Source organism: Notothenia rossii (genome assembly GCF_949606895.1).
Source record: "Notothenia rossii genome assembly, chromosome: 4".
Classification (NCBI taxonomy): Eukaryota; Metazoa; Chordata; class Actinopteri; order Perciformes; family Nototheniidae; genus Notothenia; species Notothenia rossii.
This window is the reverse complement of record NC_136902.1, coordinates 21,910,763-21,934,161: the sequence shown is the minus strand read 5'-3', so window position 1 is coordinate 21,934,161 and position 23,399 is coordinate 21,910,763. Positions and strand designations below refer to the sequence as shown.

Sequence of the window (23,399 nt, the reverse complement as noted above, 5' to 3'; positions counted from 1 at the left end):
CGTAGCTTTGGGGCCCTTGGTATTCTAATGTGGCTTGCTCATGTATTCATGTAGTATTTGTTAACAAAGCAGAAATACAAGTCAATGCTGAATATCTCATCTAAAAATCAAGTTCAGAACTGCAGTTCACAAACGTTAATGTCAGGGTTGGGGAAAAATAGGACCCAAATGCAGATTGAGGAGGAAGCAGGTTTCAAAAGGAAACAAAAGGCGAGCTTTATTTAACAAAAGCTGAACAAAAACAAGAATCCAAAAACAGGTACGAGGTACTGTAGCATCCAAGGTGACTGTGACCAACATGAAGGGGGACATGAACGACAAATAATGAACCAACACTGAACACAGGAAGAGACAAGACTAAATACAGGGAGGGGTAATCACGAAACGAGAAACAGCCGGGCAGGGAAGGAGAAACACAAGGGCAACAGGTGAACACAATCAGACAATTAGACACACCAGGGAAACTAACGACAGGGAGGACAGAACAGCAAAATAACCCCAAAACTAGACACACAAAAACTCAAACCCTGACAGTTAAGTCCTTAATATTCAAGTTAAAGGCAAGTTATGATACTGAGAGCTAAATCACAGCATGAGTTAGGTATTAATATACCGATGGGGGTGGAGGGAGTGTACACCTGTACATTATTATAATTTCACTTCAGCCTGAGTCTTGACATTTTTCAACAAAACATTCGGTGCAGTCCCCAACCGCACTAGATGTCTATAAAGCAATGCAGCACCTGCACTCAGAAATATCTGGTCCCACATACTGTACGCCTGATTACCATTTCTATTCATCTCCGCTTGGCAGCCGATTGTTTATTTTCCCTTCATTAGTTCTGCTCAATTCAAAGAGAAACCATCATTCAATGTCCTAATACCTTTGACAGCGGGTCCTTTTTTTTTACAGATTGATTTTCAAAGAAAGGACAGATGTGCTCTGTGATGTTGACTGGTACAGCAATTTGTTCTTGTACCTTGCCACATGATTCACAACTGGAGCAAAGTTGGTGGGTCCGTACAGCTGAACCGTCTTAAGGCTTTGATGGTAAGCGTCAAGAATCCCCTGCATGCCGTTACAGTACGGGTTCTCAATGTTGCCATTCTGAGAGAAAAAAAACAAAAGCATGGACAGTAGTCAGAAGGGAATACAATAGGCTTGGCATCACGATGTAATTGTTGATGTAGACAACATTGAGTGTGCCGCAGAACCACAATGTTTCTGGGATAAGTTACTGTAATACCAAGCTTAAGAGTATCGGGAAACTTGTTTGTTAACAATATTCATTAAGCAAAATACTGTATATACATGTACATTTTATCTTATTTAATTCAAGACATTTACATATAGTTCAAATCATGTTTAGCCTAGCAAAGCACACATATATGTTGGCTATTTAATACATAGTCAACAACAAAGTCCGATTTCCAGGATTGTTGATACCATAATGTATCTCTAACAGTAGTGAATGATAAATACTGTGCACTGGGAGAAAAGGACAAATATAGATCAGTGCCAGAAGAAAGAAATGATTATCTTTGATTGTTGTGACACAATATTCAGTATTTTTGTTGAAATAATGATTGAATGAGAGTCTAGTACATGCGAGAAAACATTCAAAAGCAGAGACAAGCAGTTAACCTACCTTGAATTAAAAAACACATGTATTGTTGTTAACTGTCATGTTAGATAGCCAAAAATATTTTAAACATAAATCCGACAACCATTTTCTATTTCTAAATGGGTTGAATACAAAACAAAAAGGGTGTTAAAAAGACAACATGGGCCTGGGTAAACTAACTTCTTCTTCTAGCTTCCTAATAGCACATTTCTTAACAAACATACTGTATATTACCAAAGTATTTCAACCAGGACTCAAACTTTACTTTAAAACCCATTTACGAGTCTAAAGCATGAAACAATCAGGCTTTAATTACATGGTGAGATGAATCTTAATTAGCTAATTTTAATGGAAACATGGAGGGATGCAGACGTTACCCAGCAGACAGAGTCCTGATGAGGCTGTACTATGCAGCAGCCAGAGCACATTAACTAGAGAAGCCAAATTGATTTAAGAAGATTCTCCAGCCTTACAGAAGCTCATTTGCACTATAAAAGGTAAATGAAACTCACTCTGAATTACGCATATCTGGCTGAGGTGTGGAAGTATTCATCTCAAAATGCACACATCCATATTGCACGCTATCCATACAGTACATGAGCATGAAAACACAAATGAGTGCTCATACTCAGAGATAGGCTCCATTGGGAAGGCAAAAACTCATTTTCACATATAGTCTGATTAAAATTATGAACAATTCTGAAGCTGAATTAAAACACGAGTGTCTGAAATAACCCGGTGGAAACCTCCAGGCCTGAAAATAAAGAAGTGCAGAAATGATTTAAACCTGCATTCTTTCTAATTGCTAGAAGGGGGTGACTCCACTTTTTTGAAAAAAGAAGTAAAATTGTATAAAAGTCTAGGATAAATTATCGCTTGATTCATTACCTCAGCCAACCTTTTCCAAAAAATAGTTTTCGTCTAAATTGTAGTTTCAAGTCTTCTTTAATACAGCATGATTTTGTAACTCATGGTCTCGTATAGAATAAAATAGACGATAAAGTTGGTAATGAAAGTGTGCACTGTTTGCTTTTTTTGTCCTGAGAACAAACTTGTTTAGCATACGGTTGCAGTTAGAATCGCCCTCTTGTGTCGCTACTGGTTCCCAAAATGACAAAATGGATGAAAACTTGAGGCTTTCAAACAGAATTCTACAAATCAACCATTGATGAATTCGCTCACTTCCTATACAGTCTATGTAAAAAAGCTCATAGTTTCCTCACCAGCGGGAACTCATGGGAGACCCTTCCATCAGGGGGCAGCTTAGCACCAAATCCCAGAGCCGGGAACATCTTATCACTGTCATAGTCCTGGATGATCTCTCCCACGGCTTTGAGAGCCATAGCATAGGCATTCATCTGGTAAGGGTTCATGTAATGCAGTGAAGTAGACTGGGACGGATTTCCTTCCAAGAAAAGAGAATTCAGAGTCAGTGAGGCAAACCATCAGAGTGACGCCGGACCGACAGCTGCAACCGGAGCAACGTGAGAGAGCCACAACTAAATAAAGGATCTTCTGAATCAGAAGTGTTCAATGTGACTATAATGTGCTAATAACAATACTAGGATTCAATATGTGTCTTTTCAAGGAAGGAAGGAAGGAAGGAAGGAAGGAAGGAAGGAAGGAAGGAAGGAAGGAAGGAAGGAAGGAAGGAAGGAAGGAAGGAAGGAAGGAAGGAACAAGTATCTCAAAATTGTACTTGTTTACATTTCTTGGTGTGATGTTATTTTCCCGCCCTGACTTTTTAGACACAACCTCCACATATACTGAAACACCTCCAGAGTGTTTATGACTGTGTGATCTTCAAGTGTTGGAGCTCATTAGGTGGAGGATAACAGAGGGAGAATGGAGATAGATATTATCGCTATGAACTTCCATTTCCACATCTACATGAACATACCGTCTCATCTTATTTAACTATAGCATTTGGTATGCATTATGTGTCCTTTCATAATCGGCATATTGTTTTCTCTGTACCCTGCACAAGATACATGTTTTGTTTACCTTTTCTGAATGCAGTTTATAATCCTTTGTGCTATGTATAAAAGATGAAATATAACAAGCAGGGAGAGAAAATCCAGCCCCCTCTTTGATTCATGGAGAATGCCATATGCCTGCATCAGAAGACAAATGGAAGCAGAACAGGGTGATGGCAGTGAAAACACTCACCGTTTGATGCAGTGAAATCAATGGCCACTGTGAAGTGAATCTGAGTCCTGAAACAGATGAAAGGGGGGAAAAGATGGTGTTAACAATAAAGAGGAAGGAGAACTCAGCGCTGCAGTTTATTGAGGCTCTCCCTGGTTTCACCGTGCTGCAAAAAGAAAAGAAACCCCATATAGTGAAGATAATACACCTTTACGGTCTGGGCAACATAGGATCTAATCAAGTTTTTATTGTTCAATTTAATCAAAGCATACATTTGCTAACGGTCAAACAGCGTCCAAAAGGCTGTTTGACTTTTTTTTAATAACACCTGAAGTCAAGATTTAACAGCTCAGGGGCTGAGTCAGGCACAAATCCCTTGAAAACCATTACAAAAATAATTTAGGCAGAGTAATCTGGCTGGCTTTATGATTTGACTGAACATAACAACGAGGAAAGCTATGATTATAAACCCAGCACCAGAGCTGAGCACTGAGGGACTGCGGATGGAAATTAGCTCAAAGCTAAATCTGGCACTGTTACGCTTGATACATTAGAATGTTTTAAGTGTTCATTTCTGTGCATTGTCCCTGCCAAATAAAAGATTAAATGAAATAAATAAAAGCTGTAAAGAGAGCCCAAGTCAGTGTGCGAAAAAGCACACGTCCCACCGTCCGGGACGTGTTATTTACAATAACGGACAAGTAGATCTTGTAATTGACTTGTCCGGTGGACAAGTGACGTTTTTCGCCCTCATTTATTGACAAATTATTGACAAATTAAGTTTACAAAAGGCAGAACTCATTCGCAAATTGTCCGTGTCCGACATTGTTCGTTTAGAAATGTTAGTTTCGGTTCTGCTTGTCAATTCCTAAGGAAATGCATCTCGCCGCTTTCTGTACTGAGACAGGGGCATGGCGTGGCGGGACGTGTAGCACAGTGGCAGGGTTGGGAAGCAAAACTCGGTTCCGAGTAGGAACAAATAACAATTGTCAGGTCCCGGGATTAATAAGAGTTGTGAGGACAGGACGCGAGGCCGAACCCCGCGGACCGCAGCTCTCTCTCTCTCTCTCTCTCTATGCTCCGGATCAGCTGATCGCTGCAGCTCAGCGTCTCTCTCTCTCTCTCTCTCTCTTTCTACACACAGCGGATCCGCTGCCCGTTTAACAGCCTCATCTTTGTCAAACTTTCTTATGTTCTTTCTTTAACACGTAATGAAGATTATTAAGCGTTTTAGCTCCTGTGTTGTTAATATTGACCGCCATTTCCTTTATGAAGTGAAACAGCCTCCCTGTCTGTGTCCTCGCGTTTTCCTCACATCCCCGGACCCCCAGACTCGGAGGAGCACAGGGATGTCAGTATTGTTTATGAAGCAGGGTATAGAAAGTACATTATTGAAATGAACATACTATTTATTTACTTTTACAAACAGTGAGCAGCTGGGCAGCTGCAGCATGTGTATTGCAGGACATGTGTAAGCGTGCAAGCTTCTTTAAGTTGTAGAAAAGCGTACGCCTATAGGCTATGAAAATAATGTATTATTATTATTAGGCCTATAGTGTTGGACATGTGTGGTTGGACTCTGTCTCACAGGCAGGTTGCAGCATGTTTGTTGCCATATTTTCCATTCTGGACAAGTGAAAAATGTATTCGGACAAGTAAATTGCCAAACTCACTTGTCCATGGACAAGTACTCTCTAAAAACTTTTTCTCACACTGCCAAGATATATGAACATTTACACAATCCTGCATACGGTGCACCCAATCGTCCCATCTAGTTATATAATAATCTTTATTTACATTTGTTTCATTGTTACTCTCTTTATTTCACATGGTTGTTGTTTAATCAATAAAACATTTGTCTTCCAGGCACTGTACCAGCCTCACAAAATGTCTAAAAACTGCTGGTTATATTTTATTCATGAACCCGCAATAATAGCCAAAACCTTGACATAAAACTAAACATGGCCTAACTAGTCTCTGCTGGATTTGCCTGTTTGCCCAGTGGGACAAACGTGGAGGGGAAGGGAAGGGGAGGATATATCAAAGTGTGTGCTCTTTCATTGTGATTAACACTGATTGCCTTTCCTGACTTCACCTCTATTCAGATATTCCCACGAGCGCAGTATTGGAGATAATGGCGACTTCCTCCTGGGAGACTTTGACCCCAGCTCATTAATCAGCATTGAGCTGACTGCTCAGCTGACAAAGGGACATCGTCACAATGGCATGCTGCCTCAATTTGAAACTCTCTGCTGATTTCTATGGTTAGTTTTGAATGTATACCTAAAACGGGGAAGTGGTAAGGTAGGGTTCAGGCAGAGTGCAGGACCGTAATGATAGTCACACAGTAACTGTCAGTCAAACTGCCAATTACAGTCGATCATCAGAGCATTACCTTGGAGTTCATCCTCAGACGGTAGCTGCTGCACTCTGCAGTGAGCCAGAGTGTCGATATGGTCAATTACGTTCAATATCACAGTGTTTAAAAAGGACAAGTACATCGCATTATGGGTGTAACATATAAAGCTTTAATGTCCTAAACCCATTAAAACTCATAATCCTTAAATATATATAAGAATAATCACATACTGTACTAAGAAGGGGAATAGCAGAGTGCAGACCTCTTTTCACTGGGTGAACAGAATCAGAAATCAGGGCATTCTCATTGACCCTTTTTATTGGAGAAAAGACAGACAATGGACACATGGTCTTCTGGGGCTGAGAGTTTGATCTCTCATCACACACTGAGTGCCTTGGGTTCACATGTTTATGTTTATTAAATCTTTATTTAATAAGATTTAATCAAGATGTATTTATTATCTTCTTATTTGTTTAAGATGCAAGCTTACAAATTATCATGGGACATGAACATCGATGTGGATTGAGGTTGACTGATGCTGCAGTTTTATCTGTTTGCTAGGTCTTGAACCAGTAACTGGTTTTAGGTTACTATTTGTATCCGTGCATTATATCGATAGGCAATTATTCAGTCATCCTTCCATGTCATGCCTGTCTTTGAGTGGACTATCACACTGTGGGCAAATTAATGTATCATAATCTGTTCCTACATTTGATCTGGAGTTCATAAATCTGACACCAGCCTTTTAATGGCAGCACATCCTGATCCAGAACAAATCCCTTCAGAACAAGCAGTCCAATAGTTCAATGTGGGCTTCAGTCTGTCCTTTCATATCATCGCGACTGGCAAAGCATCTCCTCTTCTCTCAGTTATGTTCTCAGATCAAATGACAGCTTCTCAACCACTGTGTGCATCACCTTGAATGACTGCAATAGTTTAAAATAGGTATAACCGGATCAGTGTCACACTGACTTTCCCCTAACAGTTAGCGCAAACACCATATGGCAGGACTCTTCGTAACATGAAATCCCTTCAGACTTGGCAATCTGGGATGAATGGGATATTAAATGTAATGTAAAACAGTGTGAAAAAGAATGCAGCTACACCCACGAGCCAGTATGTGTTGTAAATTGGCCAATCTTCACTACTGTACATCAATGAGCATTTATGCACAGTGCTTTTAATGAGATGCAGGGAGGTAAACACAAGGGAGTAGGTTTGCTTACAAAAGTGGGGGGTAAAATAAACACAATATTCAGCATCTTTTTCCCTTCATTAAAATGTTTTATATTTTATGCGAGATAGTAGTAAAGCTATTCGGCAGTAAGCTTACTTAAATTGTCTCTATTGATGGAGACATAATAGTTGATCGTAATGTTTACTCTATGTGCTTTACTGCTTTTTCTAAAATATTGATGTGTATTTTAATGAATCCTGCGATACTGAGACATTGTGTAAAAAGGTCTGAGCATATTATGCAGGTATTGATTTTAAGCCTGAATTCAGCTCCAACAACAACCACCAATAATGTCAGCCTGTATGAAGCCTGATATGTGAAACACAGGACAAAACTAGTATAGCACTTGTTGGACTTCTTTACTGTTGATAATGTTTCCAGTATTTGCGTCACAATAAAGAGCAGGGTGAACGGTTCAGGTAAGCCATTCAATTAGTTGTTTTTTTAAAGTCAAATTGTGGATCTGACCTGAGGCATTCACATAAAATATCCTAGTTAAAACTACTTTGTTTTATTACAACATCACATAAACGCAGACCAATTGCCCTTTTTTCTTGCAATGTTAAAACATAAATAATATAATAAAAACTCCTGGTATCTGATTGTTCCTTTGGACACGTTCCAAAAGGTAATGGCTTATTCTTTGGTCCATTCGTTAAGCATAGTTTCTGAGTTGTGAGTAAAAAAAACGCTTTAGCCAATCTGATCTGGGGCCTCATTTTTTATAACGTCGTGCCTAGGATTCACGTGGGAAGGTTGCTTACGTAGTAGAAATCCAAAAAATAGGTTCAGACATTTTCCGATTCACCAAATATTGCGTACCGGCGGCACTTCCCACGCCGGTTTCCCGTTATAAATCACAATCGAGTCGAAATGCGCTGCAGCTTTTGCGGGCTTCGCGTAACGCCCATTTGCCTATTAATAGTCAAAGAAACGCCCTTTCATTCATTCATTTTGACTGACTTTATGAAGAAGATAGCATGAAATGACGACAGAACAGCTAAAAAAGACATCTCACACCGTGTCAGATTTTGGTTATTTTGGGGAGGTCGAGATAAATCATATTGTTTGGTGGATGCAGTTTGAACCAGAGTAGCAGCATGGAAGTCAGATCGTCACCAAAATAAATAAATAAGTGGTCCGAAAAAGGTTCATGACAAAAAAATACACATAGCCTTCCTCAGGCAGTGTGTTTGTACCGTGGACAGGAGACACTCCCTTGATGAGAAACTGTAAAAAATGATCTGGGAATCCCTCCGGAGTGGAGTCATGACGACTGGATCTGAATTATGTTTTCGTATTTGGTGGTTTGTGTCCCAGCTGTCGATCAGAGCTCTGTGCGCAGCGTCTCCACTGCAGCAACTCTATATATTTGTGCTTAGTGCGTACGCATGGGTTAGAGTTTGCGTGGAGGACCGCACGTTTTCCGTCAAATTAGTATTTTATCAATCGCAACATTGCGTAGAATTTTTTTTTGAGCGTATATCCCTTTATAAATGAGGCCCCTGGTCTCTGGACGGGACCTGGGGCCTCATTTATAACGCAGTGCGTAGGATTGACGTGGGAAGGTTGCTTACGTAGTAGAAATCCGAAAAATAGGTCCATACATTTTCCGCCACTTTCCGATTCACCAAACATTGCGTACCGGCGAGGAAAGTGCGTATGGCACTTCCTACGCCGGTTTCCCTTTATAAATCACAATCGACTCGAAATGCGGTGCAGATCTTGCGGGCATCACGTAAGGACCATATTTGCCTATAAATAGTCAAAGAAACGCCCTTTCATTCATTCATTTTTGCATGGAGAAGATCGCAGGAAATGACGACAGAACAGCTAAAAAAAACATCTCACACCGTGTCAGATTTTGTTTATTTTGGGGAGGTCGAGATAAATCATATTGTTTGGTGGATGCAGTTTGAACCAGAGTAGCTGCATGGAGGTCGGATCGTCACCAAAATAAATAAATAAGTGGTCCGAAAAAGGTTCATGACAAAAAAAATACACATAGCCTTCCTCAGGCAGTGTGTTTGTACCGGGGACAGGAGACCCCCCCCCCCCCCCCCCCCCTTGATGAGAAACTATACGAAATGATCGGGGAATCTCTCCGGAGTGGAGTAATGACGACTGGATCTGAACTATGTTTTTGTATTTGGTGGTCTGTGTCCCAGCTGTCGATCAGCTGTGCGCAGCGCACTGCAGCCTGTGCATCTCAACCCCCCGCAGCAACTCTATATCCACCAGTTAAAGGAAATACAACCAGTGCTTGAATTGGGCCGGTACTCACCGGTACGCAGTACCGGCACTTCTGATTTTTACCCATGTGGTACCGGCACTTCTTACTGAGTACCGGCACCTTGCCGGTACTCAGTAAAATGCCGGTACTCATCCACCGGCAATATACGTATATTGTAAACGCAACGCAGCGCAAATGTGGGTCTGACTCTGCCTCACAGAGGGTGACTGGCTGTCTACATGACGTGGCCTGCCGACATTACCACTTTCATACAGATCATACTAATGCCCTCGATTGGTCTCTGTGTGTCATTCAAGCTCGGGAGGGTGTGTGTTGGTGTATGTGTGGCACGAGCGAGCGAGAAAGTGCGCGCACCGGTTACGTGTATTGTTGTTAGCATCTGGTGCTACCTAGCTGCGCTAACGGATATAAGGAGCTGTTTCAACAACAAGGTGGAGGGAGGGTCCTTTGCTGTCAGACTGAGAGGCTGATAACTACAGCTCTGGTGAGGTAAATTACTCTCTGAGTCTTTAGATAGTTCACTTAGTTTAAGTTATCTCAGTGGGTCTCAAACGGTTCGGTCACCATTTATGTAAACACATATTTCCATTTGAGGGGGTAGTGATTAGTAAAATATGCATGAATAATACAAACAAAATGTTAAATAGGTGAAAAAAGGTAAGATAAACTTGTTGAGAGCTAAAACTAGTCTTTGCTGTTGCCTCAAAGAGGAGCAGGGGGGAGAGGAGGGAGACAGGAGAGGACGATTCAGGAGCCCAGACACACTCACAACTATAAATGAACCAAAAACAAATAAATAAACAAGTTTCAATGTTTTTTCATATTGGATATTGTATGTTATTGGTTATGGCCATGTACTTATGATTTTATGATTATTTAAATGTATACATTTTTGTTTCATATGGGTGTAGTCTCTTTATTTCCCCCTCAAAATGCACCAGATTGATGCATTTAAGTCCAACATTTAAAAAAAAATCTCACCAGGGGAGCATGCCCCCGGACCCCCCTATAGGATTTGAGGCCCGGCCCCACTGTTCCCAAATAGATTTGCAATTTTTTTTAAATAGTAACCCATCTCCATATGTTTCTTTTTGGGTAGTAGATTTAAACTAGAGGGCTATCACTTTGTGCAGCAACGCTATTGACAAATAAATCCAGCAAAATGGCACAAAAAACTGGTAGTGGCCTCCGGGACGAGGATTCATTTAACCAGCCAGTAGGAGTCAAGCTTTACTTTCTTTTATATCCATAAAGAAAAAGTAAATCTGTTTACAGTTGTTTCATTATGGATGTTGAGAGGTATCCATATATCTCTTAATTTTGCTCTCAAACTGCACCAGATTGATGCATCCAACTTCAATATTTTAAAAAAAATGTTCCCGGGGGAACATGCCCCCGGACCCTCCTAGATTAGACGGTGTCAGGTCCACTCCCCACTTATAAAAATAGCACTTTACCACTGCACCCCCTCTAATCTCAGATGCACCCTGAGTCATTTTGTTTAAGTACAGTGAGCCTTTCTAAAATATACAGTAAAGAGACAAACCCACCAGCATTATAGGATATACTATGACTTTGTGCCAAATACTTGTTGCTGATTTAGAGTACTGGCACCTTTTTTATTCCAATTCAAGCACTGAATACAACTAATGTGTTGTGTTAAATATTAGCTGTACAATTTACCACATATGGTGCTTTTAGTTTCCATAACTCCTGTGTTTTACGAGAGACGTATCAAGTCTTGGCAAACGGCATAAAACACGATTAAACATGTATTAAACATATAAAACCATGCTCGTATCTACAACCTATAGAAATGCAAAACGTCGTCAGTTTAGACGTAATTCTGTCCTCCTGCTTACGGCATCATTTATGAGAAAACATTTCATAACATTAACACAACATATTCCAGGTGGTTTTAAATAACATATCCGTATTTATTTATCCAAGTTATGTTTTTGTGTGCACTGAGGAGTCTCAAACAGGCGTTTGTTGAATCATTTTAAGATTGGCTTTGATCAATGTTTGAAAAATGAATTCTTCATATATGATAAATGAGAGGTAACATTTTATTTATGGTATTATTTCCATATATTTCTCTCCATTCTTCCTTCTGCCAACGGTGTCGCAGTTTCTCTTCTCTCCCGTTTTTGTGCTTAGTGCGTACAGTACGCATGAGTTAGAGTTTGCGTGGAGGACCGCACGTTTTCCCGTCAATTTAGTATTTGATAAATCGCAAACATTGCGTAGAAACTGGCGTATGCCATTTTTTGAGCGTATATCCCTTTATAAATGAGGCTCCTGGACTGTGAGGACTGACATTGAGAATTTATGAAGAAAATAAACCTAAAACTATAAAGGTAATGTATATTTAGATTGTGGCAGCAACAGAAAAGCTCAGGTAGGTCTACTGTGGAAAGATTTGGGTTACAGTTGCTGCAATTCCCTGAACAAAACTGAACACCAACATCAATGTAAAGTGTTTTGCCTCTGCTTCTCAGTGCAGGAGCAACAGTGGCTGAATGTCACAAAGAAACATTGCAGCACAACACGTACCGAGAATATTTGAACATTAAAACCATTTCCCTCCTGTATTTTTGCAAAGTTAACAGATAACAAACCACTAACTGTGCAGCAAAACAATAAAGTGGCAGAAGAATGAAGAAACATCTCTCAATGTGTAAGAATCAGTGAACACCAGAGGGAAGTTTTAGAAGAAGATGAAAATAAAATGGTGTACTTCGGTTAAACCCCCCTCTGCAGTCTGATCCCAGAGAAAGCCTAAATAAAATTGCATCACTTTCTTCAATTTCAGGACAACAAGATATTTTGGGATGAAACTATTAAAGCTTAATACGATTCGCACACAACAGAGACTCCACACAAGTCATTACACGGCCGATCACACTGCAGATTTAATTTAAAAAGAAGCATGTCAACATGCGATGAAAAGAATATAAATCTTTTATTAGCCTCTCAGAATCAGAGCAGCATGTGGCTTTTGGACTCTAATTACCTCTGTTTGACTTTATCTCTGCCCCAGTTGAACGTTAATGAAAATCTAGGAAAAAGTAATTCTCTGTGAAACCGATCATGATTTAACGGTGTGTCTGGAGAAGAAATAGCTTTTTTTTAGCCTCCACTTCAGAAAATCATCAAAGTACATCATGTTAGTAATCACTTAAAAAGGGAGAAGTAAAGAAAACATCTATAAAAGGTGAGGAGTAAAGATGGAGATAAAAGATCAGATCTTTGGATCTGATGTTTACAGCTTGAAGAAGGACTCTGCTCACATTTCTCATCATCTCTCTGAATGGAAGCGTTGTTTCAGGATCAGCTTTATTTTAAATTGCTTTTAGTACTTTTGCATGAGTTGAGGAAAAGTTTTCTCTTTCACCCACAGCCGTAGCCGCCAAATCAAAACTAGGCAATCTTTTGGACAAACACCAATTTAGCCAGAACTCATGAATTTCAAATGTTGTTTATACAGAAAATATGAATATTTGAGTCTTTTTTTATTCAAAACATTTTCAACTTGTACATCAATCTGCAATTTCTATTGACATAAGAGTAAAACAAGTGTTTTTGTATTAGTGATTTGTTATATTATGTCTTTCATCAGATTGCTAACATCTCCTGTTTTTATTGTAGTGATAATAATGTGAGCTGAATGTTTCCTCGAATGCTATCTTCCCAAATAAAACCGCATACATCTAATGAAGAGATTAAACATACATTTAATCTTCATTGGCCCATTTCCAGCTCCTACTCTAGGCCTCCCACTGGGGCCAATCTTTTCCTTTCTAATGAGCTTTTCAAAGTCTTTTCTCATCCTCAATTGGAAGGTTAGTGGCATGGGGGTGGGTGGTTTATTCTCATAATGTGAGTGTTGTGAAGCCCTTTGAGACAGAAACAGTTATTAAGGGTTACACAAATAATCTGACCTATCTTGATGAATGTTCACTGCAGAAAAGGCTCTAGCTATAAAGATGAATAGAACTTAAATGTTGCATAAAGGTTTTCCAGTTTAATCAACCAAAAGAGTTGCTCTTTATTTGTACTTATCTTAAGTTAAACACCGTAAAACTGGTGTTTATTTTACTATAGATACATTACCGCAATCCCATCATGGGTAATAATAATAATCATACTATTCATAATACATTTCTAGCCGCTCACTCATTGTTTCATCCCTCCACTTACAGCACTAGTAATGTTGTTAGTTTGTCTATCAGTTGATGCTTTTTGATATGATACATCAGGTCATGTCAACCATGAAGATCTAACAGCAGTGCACAAATAATATCTTAAAATATTTAGGCTTGCATCTACTGTAAAATATACATAAGAGAGAGATGGGGTGGCCTACAAAGAACTGAAGGAAAGTGCACACATGTTCGGGCTCATAACATTAATATCGGAGGAAGGAGCGGAAAGCCACACACTCATGAATCAGATACGAGCTTTGTATTTTAAATGACAGCAATTAATGTTTCAGATCATAGAGGCCTTTGGAGACAAAGAAGGGAGTATCCCAACTACATATGGCACCACAAACTACAGCTTCCAAAAGACAATGTTGAAATAATACTTTTCTGAAATGGTCCAAACATAAACTGAGTATTATAACCTTCTTAGTGGTTGGATATGTGTCATCGATGTTGCATTGGATTGCACAAGTGAAACAAAGCTGTACCGAGTAAACCACCAACTGAGTGTAGATCTAAATGACATTGAAAAAAGGTTTAGAAAATGAAGGGGCTGAAGAATTTAATGTTCTAAAGTTAATGGATTTAAAGGAATAAAACTCACAATCATACAGGACAATTATCAGATGTGTTGCTATGCACAAAGAAGTAACATGTCATAAAATGATCTGAGATCAAACAGTTGGATTTTCTTTATTAATAATACACCTACATTCGTTTTCTCTTAGCCACACAAATTGTATGTGCAACTTGTAGATGCATTTTGTACATTTGTATCTGTTTGTCCATTTTGTACTGGACACAGCGTTAATGTTAGAGGTTTTGAATGACCTCTCGCTCCATTTCTATGTTCTCGTTCTCAAATGTAGATTTGCTCACTTTTTGTCCTGATCCGTTTATATAAAAACCTGTCTGAAAATGAGCTGATCAGATTTTGGCCCCTTTATGATGTCCTAACGATTTTTTTTGGCTTGTGTAGCCATTAGCCCCAGAGCACCATTGTGTTCTTTTTAACCAAATATCTCTCAGAGGGGCGTGGGGAGTGGCTCCTTATTTTCATCTAAAGTAACAGACAGAGAATCAGCACTTTTGAAACTGGGCTGAAACAGAGGGGATTATGGGATGCTACAATGATCTGTTTGGTGTTTCGAGCCAAACACTTCAGAGACATGTTTTGTATATATCTGGGACCTGATGAAAAACAGTATAATAGGGGACCTTTAAATCGCTCCATGTAGAATATTTACATTAATTAAACCCAAAGTGTTTGGATGGATGTCACTTGAAAGTTAATTTAAATGCATGTAGCATTTCCGCCCTTCAGATACAAATTGACAATAACAACTATGTAGCAAGAAAATGCAAGACCCTCAATATAAACATAAATACAGTGAACACAAAGCCTTGACATTAGCACAAAGAGGCAGGACAGTGTAAAATCGAGCCCTTCTGGATCCACTAAACCTGTCATGTTTTTGATTGTATCTTTCAGGCAATTCTTAGCTCCGCTGCACCTTCTGAGACTCTTAGCACACAAGGACTTTCATTGTTGAGAGCACATTTCAGGGAGAACACAGAAGGCACAGAGTCTGCAGCGAGTTTTTCATGATGATTTAAACGACCTCAAGAGAGAATATCAGAACACAGATGCTGGAGTCATTTTCTTTTTTAGGGATTTATTTTGTCTTAAATGGCCGTGAGTCTTTCAAAGCAATAGTCTTTGTCATCAGCCCCTCTTCCAAGCACAGCGCTGAAACCACACATAAGTGCCTCATAAGCTTTTAACATCTCAAAATGTCTGTAACAAAAATATGAAGCACCACTCCACAAAATGTGTCACTCCCCATGCTGGGTCTCATTAATGGATGGGGTAATCTAGCTTTTATTTCTGTATTAAACAGTTTCCTGTTAAGATTACCGCGTTTCATTAACATGATGGATAAAATGCAGATTCGGGCATCAGACTGATGACTTTATTAAAAGTTCAATTACAATCAGATTTTAGAGCACTAACACACGACTATCCTTTAACAACAGATTAAGGTCAGAGAAAGACATGTGCAGCCTTAAATAGTAGCTGGAATCACATTTATTCTGATAAATACCAGAACTAGTGTGGTGTTCAGTAAGATCTAGGTTGAACTTGCCATATCAATTCAAAAGAAGCATATTTGTAATATAATGTTTTTAAAGCTAGGCTAAATGAAATGCTCGTTGATACTATGGGCACTTGTAAATGTCTATAACTGTGTAAATGTATCCTGTACATATAATGTATGATGTCCTTTATCGTTTTATGTTTCATGTGGAACCTATATGCTGCAGGTCTCCCTTGAAAAAGAGATCTATGATCTCATTGGGACCAATCTGGTTAAATAAAGGTTTGAAATTAAATGAAATGAAATACAATTCTTGATTACTCTCTATTTAGGAAAACCTCCACTCTTCCTACATGTGTTCACACACTTGGGTTCAGTCCAAGTTGTTCTCCTGGGAAGAGTCTTCTCAGGGGAACCATCAGTGTTTACTTGTTTACTATTTAACAGACAGCAAGCCTTCTGTTGAATAACACCAGCAGTAATTACTACTTATTCCTGCATTTCCCCTCCAGGGATTAAAAAGGGATTATCTAATACCGTATTAAAACATTTACAACAAAGAAAATACATAGCAAGGAATCACAAGAGTTCTCAGCGCTTGAAACACATCCATCTGTACTTTTTTTCTCTATTTTTCGGCGGATCGCTGGATTTGGTGCATCATAAATATTACAGTTAAGCAACTTTTTGTGTGCAGCCATCTGCCAGATATGTCGCCCTACAATTCAGGAACACGGTTTTGCCATCTGAGCAATTGCTGCTATTTATGTCGTGATATCTGTATAATTTAGATTAAGATTAAAACTTGAGTTTCCTAAAAATCAATTAGTACATGAGAGTAAAATGGTTTAATGTGATCTTAAAACGTTTGCAGACAATTTGTTGCTTATCTAGTTTAAAATCTTAGTGCTCACATTTAAAGTTGTTTACAGAACTTGGATAAGTGTAATGGGGATTTTTGATTATGAAACAATGTAAGATTCACAAACATAAAAGACCAGACCCCCAATTAAGTGAAATATGAATCTAAATGCAGTACATTTAGATTTGGAACCACACTGTGTAAGTATATAATTTTACTTCTCCGCTGTCTCAACTAAATCGGAGGCGAACAGTTAGTGAAACTAAGGATGAAAACAGTTTGAGTGGATGTGAGTGTGTATCTGTGTGTCCTTCTGTGTGAGCTGGAGAGAGACCACAGGACAGATCTGGGACACTCAGCCATCAGCAGCAAAGTAGCAGAAAACTGAAACCAGGGCAGCCAATGATCCATTGAGAAACATTGTTCCATATGTGACAGGTCGCCCGCCCTTAAATAAGCTCACGGATCTTTTCCATATTTTATCATAGTCATCCATATTCATTTACACTATAGTAGTGGATGTGGACTGACACAGTGTGTTGTTTGGGGCAACACTTTACTCACATGTGGAAACTTCCAGGCCACTGAGTAACCGCAGTGAATAATGATACTGAAGTACATTTTGGACAAGTGATGCAATATGGGCAGCAGGGTAGATTGGAAAGAGTGGGGGGAGCGGAAGTCGTGCCTTTAAATGTACTGTATTCAATCTCAAAGCATGGATTTTCCACAACTTCATCTCTGTGAGTCACAACAATGACATGTTTACATGCCCACAACACTTGGCAATTATACCAGTAGCAAGTTTCGCTTGTCGGCTGTGCGTGGTGATGAAAAGCTGATTCGAGGGGCCCCCTGTGAAAAGTTTGCCTAGGGTTCCCACCGACTCTAGGATCGCCACTGATGCAGAGTTAATGTCACACGGTATGTATTTCCCGTGTAAACGACGTGCAAGTGTTCACAACATTAAGATGGTTGTATGATTAATAATGGCACATTTCCACTGCAGCGGGGTAGCCCCGTTTAAGCGTCCCTGTAATTTTCATCCTAGGTATACCTCAACTATGAGAGACAAAATGAGAAAAAAAAATCCAGAAAATCACATTGTCTGATTTTTCAAGAATTTATTTGCAAATTATTGTGGAAAATAAGTATTTGATCAATAACAAAAGTTCATCTCAATACTTTGTTATATACCCTTTGTTGGCAATGACAGAGGTCAAACGTTTTCTGTAAGTCTTCACAAGGTTTTCACACACTGTTGCTGGTATTTTGGCCCATTCCTCCATGCAGATCTCCTCTAGAGCAGTGATGTTTTGGGGTTGTCACTGCGCAACACGGACTTTCAACTCCCTCCAAAGATTTTCTATGGGGTTGAGATCTGGACACTGGCTAAGCCACTCCAGGACCTTGAAATGCTTCTTACGAAGCCACTCCTTCGTTGCCCGGGCGGTGTGTTTGGGATCATTGTCATGCTGAAAGACCCAGCCACGTTTCATCTTCAATGCCCTTGCTGATGGAAGGAGGTTGTCACTCAAAATCTCACGATATATGGCCCCATTCATTCTTTCCTTTACACGGATCAGTCGTCCTGGTCCCTTTGCAGAAAAACAGCCCCAAAGCATGATGTTTCCACCCCCATGTTTCACAGTAGGTATGGTGTTATCTGGATGCAAATCAGCATTCTTTCTCCTCCAAACACGTCTAGTTGAGTTTTTACCAAAAAGTTCTATTTTGGTTTCATCTGACCATATGACATTCTCCCAATCCTCTTCTGGATCATCTAAATGCTCTCTAGCAAACTTCAGACGGGCCTGGACATGTACTGGCTTAAGCAGGGGGACACGTCTGGCACTGCAGGATTTGAGTCCCTGGCGGCGTAGTGTGTTACTGATGGTAGCCTTTGTTACTTTGGTCCCAGCTCTCTGCAGGTCATTGACTAGGTCCCCCCGTGTGGTTCTGGGATTTTTGCTCACCGTTATTGTGATCATTTTGACCCCACGGGGTGAGATCTTGCGTGGAGCCCCAGATCAAGGGAGATTATCAGTGGTCTTGTATGTCTTCCATTTTCTAATAATTACTCCCACAGTTGATTTCTTCACACCAAGCTGCTTACCTATTGCAAATTCAGTCTTCCTGCCTGGTGCAGGTCTACAATTTTGTAGGTGTCCTTTGACAGCTCTTTGGTCTTGGCCATAGTGGAGTTTGGAATGTTACTGTTTGAGGTTGTGGACAGGTGTCTTTTATACTGATAACGAGTTCAAACAGGTGCCATTAATACAGTTAAAAAGTGGAGGACAGAGGAGGCTCTTAAAGAAGAAGTTACAGGTCTGTGAGAGCCAGAAATCTTGTTTGTTTGTAGGTGACCAAATACTTATTTTGCACCATAATTTGCAAATAAATTCTTTAACAATCAGACAATGTGATTTCCTGGATTTATTTTCCTCATTTTGTCTCTCACAGTTGAGGTATACCTAGGATGAAAATTACAGGCCTCTCTCATCTTTTTAAGATGGAGAACTTGCACAATTGGTGGCTGACTAAATACTTTTTTTCCCCACTGTATATACGACGCTAGGGATGATCTCGCGCGCGATCTTGTGACGATTCTCTCTGACCAATCAGCATTCGAGAGTGTTGACGTCACTAGTTCAGCCCTGGCCCTGGCCTGATAGAACCACGATTTTATGGGGCCGGAAAAAGAGGGAAAAAGTACCCGCTAGCCGGTGCTACGCTATATGGAAAGGCCACCAAAAACTGGCCTGGCCGCTTGAGGACGATTAAGGACGCTTAAACGGGGCTACCCGCTGCAGTGGAAATGCGCCATAAGTTGGATGTGTTATAATTAAAGTACTGTTGTTTGGCTGTTGTGAGGCATCAGAATTGTTTGGTTTTCAGAGAATAACATAACTTCTGTATAACATAGCTCCATATTGAATACAATACATCATTACAATTCTAACATATTAATGTTAAACAGTATAAGAAATTAAATATCCACTGGATACATTTTTAAGAATAATTGTGCGTGATATTGCTTTTCTTCCCGAAAAATGACTTTGGTCTGAGTTATTAAAATTGCATCTACTCCTTCGTGAAGTAAACAACACATTTAAGTTCTAGAAAAATGTCTTCTTCTTAACTGTAGTGAACACACTTCACGCTGAATGGCTTCCAGACTAGCTGTGCTCTCATTTAAGATGAGCAGAGAGAAACTTTACCCCTCGAGCAGATACATGTGAAAACAGCCTTTTAGTGTCAAACTCTGCAAAAACATCATACTGCACAGCGAAGCTCGAACATCCAAAGAAATAAAAAATAAGCAAAACCTTGAGTGAAGGGAAACTTTAGGAAAATGAATTATACATAGTCGGACTTCCTGTGTTAACGCCTTATTGAGCCTGGCACAAAGATAATATACAAATACAAATACAAACAGTCATATCATCACCAGACAAACATTACACTCACCCTCCTTTGATGTAATCCAGGAAGGTGTGCTCTGACTCCACGTTGAATGACAACAAGGACACCTGAGGGAAAGAAAAGGTTGAAACTTATTATCATGCTTTGTAATTATGGAAAACCAAATCTACCAATCTGCACATTAACACTGACCTCTGAGCTAACCACCCAAAAATGACTTATCCATGCAGAATGATTTTGACGCACTGGCAGCATATTAGTATTACAATCACTGAGAGAACATCAGCCTGCCTGTGCGCTGATTGATAATCGGTGTGATGGATAATTAGCCACCGATTTTAATTATAGAGTCAACGCATACAACAAGAGCAGCCAAAGTACTCAGGCACTAAAAGAAACTTGGCTCATTTATCAACATCCATCACTTCTCGTCACTAATAGGACACAGACAAGAGGATCCATTGTGCATAACTAGGGACTTGGCGTTTCACCCCGTTTCAGGTCAGGAGAATGTTTTCCCTTGTACTTAAATGTACTGTCTGGTTCATAAGCCCCAACACTGGGAATGGAAAAAAACATTTAACAGAGCAGAACTGCCTCATGCAATCCATTGAGAGAAAACTTCCCCGAGATATAAAAAGCAAATGTCGGGGTGTGAGTGCAACGGGAGAAATGCTCTTATCTCAGAAGTCAGGCTCACCGTCCCAGAGTTGATGTATCTCTTTTTCTTTATTTTCTTCTTTGCATTCACCACCTGGTATGAAGGCAGAATAGAAAAGAAGAATGATGATGATTATATAAACTTTCAGCACAGTTCTTGTTATCCACCCTTAGGCAAGTAATAAAAACATCTTTGTCCTACTACTCCATGTCTGTAAGGATAATGGGGCAGAGCGACTGAATCCAATAACTGCAGGAGGGGAGAATTGAGATAGCATTGATTATGCCTAGCAGCTGATTATCCAGTCGGATTCGTAAGCACCTGCACTGCGCTGTACATTTTTCCAGGCACATTACCAAAGGTGGGGATAGTGGAACAAATATATCTTTAGCAATGATTCACTGTTGATAAACAGAATGATAACCACATTTAGACTCAATTGTAGAAATGTACCAGTGGAGAACAATGTGCTATGTGGGCAAATGCGTAAAAAAAAACAAATATAAAAAGGAGAAAAGCAGGAAGACCTGATGTTAAATGATAAAGGTACTCAAATATTTTTTAGAACCTGCAGGCAAAAACATTTGTCAAACAGTAAGCTATCGTAATCCAAAATCTCTACTGCTTATTCCATCGGTCTGCATAAAAACATACTATGAAGCACAAGCCTGGAGGGAACTGTGCTGTAAATAAAGTAAAAGGTACACAGATGATGCCTCACAGCACCACAGCCATTAGGGATTCACAATATTGGATTTCTGCAGACATCCGATACGTCAATGTTTTCTTACTTCTTTTGACCGTTGCCAAATACTAAAACTGGTACACCACATAAATCTAGTTTTAAACTAATTGCAGAGAGCATTAGGTCCCTCATTCAGAGCAGTTAACATATTATGCTGTTATTGAGATGCAGACATTAAATGTAATGCTTTTTAAAATGTACAAGTTCTTTGGGGAAAATAATGAAACATACTTCAACTAAGATATATTTATTCTGATGTAACATGTTAAAACACAATAGAAACATTTTTGCTACTAAATTGTTTCTCCTGACCATATCAAATTTGAAGGTGTTTATATGCGGATGATCTGCCGGTATCATCGTGAATCCCTGGCAGCCATCAGTCTTTCCATGTTCACACCATGTCACACAGACACCACCTTTAAGGACATCAGGCTCTGTTGGCATTAGCCTGCTGTCATCCTCACTCACACAGCTAATGTTTGCAGGCCCCTGCATGTCAGGTTGAGAACACGGGAATCTGAAAAGTTGTGATTCTTTATTTGTCAATGGTGAAGAGGTTGTTGTTTTTGACCACATCTTGAAATTGATTCAAGAGCACAGACCTGGAAAAGAATAAATGAAGGAATTTCTGTGTTTTACTTTCTAATTAAAATACAAAGGTGTTTGGTGAAGGGTAATGGATGCACCTTCATCGGCCATATCAGCAATGGGAAAGGGCAACTCTGCATGCCACTCACTATTCTGTCTCTCTTTCGCACTTGGTCTCTCCTTGCCTATTTCCATTTTACCACAACCCTCTAACTCTTTGTTGGTCCTGTTCTTTCCTTAAGCCACCTCCATGACTAATTCAAAAGCTAATGTAAAATGGCAAGTGTTTTAATGAGAAGGGAACGATAGGAGCCCCGGAGCACTGAACAGTAATACCCAATCTTACCCTCCAAGGACCAACCCAAAAAAACTGTAATCAGCAGCAATATGTTGCACTCCCATTTGTATTCTCCCCGCAGAAACACCCTTTCTCATCCGGTCAGCTGCACCACTTCTCAGATGCTTAATGCTGTGCAAGGTGAGGAGAGGCCGAGGACGCTAGCTGTTGATCTCAAATAGTCATAACTCTAACAACTCTAACAACCAGAGTCTCCTGAGGTCATTACACTTTGGATGACTTGCTGAGTCGAAGGGTGTTCTGATTTGGACTTGAATTGAAGTGTGTTTCTTGTTCCCATAAAGTGAGCTTTTATGCTGGTCATTGTGATTAAGCTGCAGCCACACATTCAGTAAAAGGTTGCGTACAGTTCTGTGCAGTTGTAATATGTGCTTCACCTGATTCGAACACCATAAGTAAGGCATATGGACACACAGAACTGGATATAATGCCTACAGTAGGCTTTGAAAATTAGACATTAGGAGAGGTATGTTTTATATTGTGACCTGAATTATACTTGACAGGAGTTAAAATAGCACAAAAAAGAACAGGATGAAGAATAACAATCTTCTAGACATAGTGGCGTGTAATTAAAATACTCAACAGTGAAGTCAACTTTAAGTTAATATGAGATGTAAAATTATTATATATTTTAAAAGCCTCTTCCCTCTGAAATTAAACACAAATGTTTAGGACATGCTGCCTTTATCTGAACTCACCTCGTGGACGTTCAACTGGTTTTGACCTCGACAGAGCGCTTTGTAGCTGGTGGTGAATTCACCAATGAAATCATGACTTGAGAAAAGAGACAAAATTCATTCAGATAAAGAAGGTAACACCCTGAGAG

The 23,399-nt window shown here is 39.7% G+C and overlaps 1 protein-coding gene across 2 annotated transcripts in view; it reads right to left on the bottom strand.

Annotated features, from left to right (window-relative positions):
• The window catches only part of cpne5a (copine Va), a 71,249-nt gene that overhangs the window by 19,126 nt on the left and 28,724 nt on the right, over positions 1-23,399 (bottom strand). For both annotated transcript variants that reach the window (XM_079676983.1, XM_079676982.1), the window contains exons 6-11: positions 23,272-23,347; positions 20,919-20,972; positions 20,264-20,325; positions 3,795-3,841; positions 2,849-3,030; positions 981-1,108 (exon numbers count right to left, since the gene is read on the bottom strand). In XM_079676983.1, the coding sequence (XP_079533109.1) occupies positions 981-1,108; positions 2,849-3,030; positions 3,795-3,841; positions 20,264-20,325; positions 20,919-20,972; positions 23,272-23,347 (549 nt within the window). The remainder of the gene's footprint in view (positions 1-980; positions 1,109-2,848; positions 3,031-3,794; positions 3,842-20,263; positions 20,326-20,918; positions 20,973-23,271; positions 23,348-23,399) is intronic.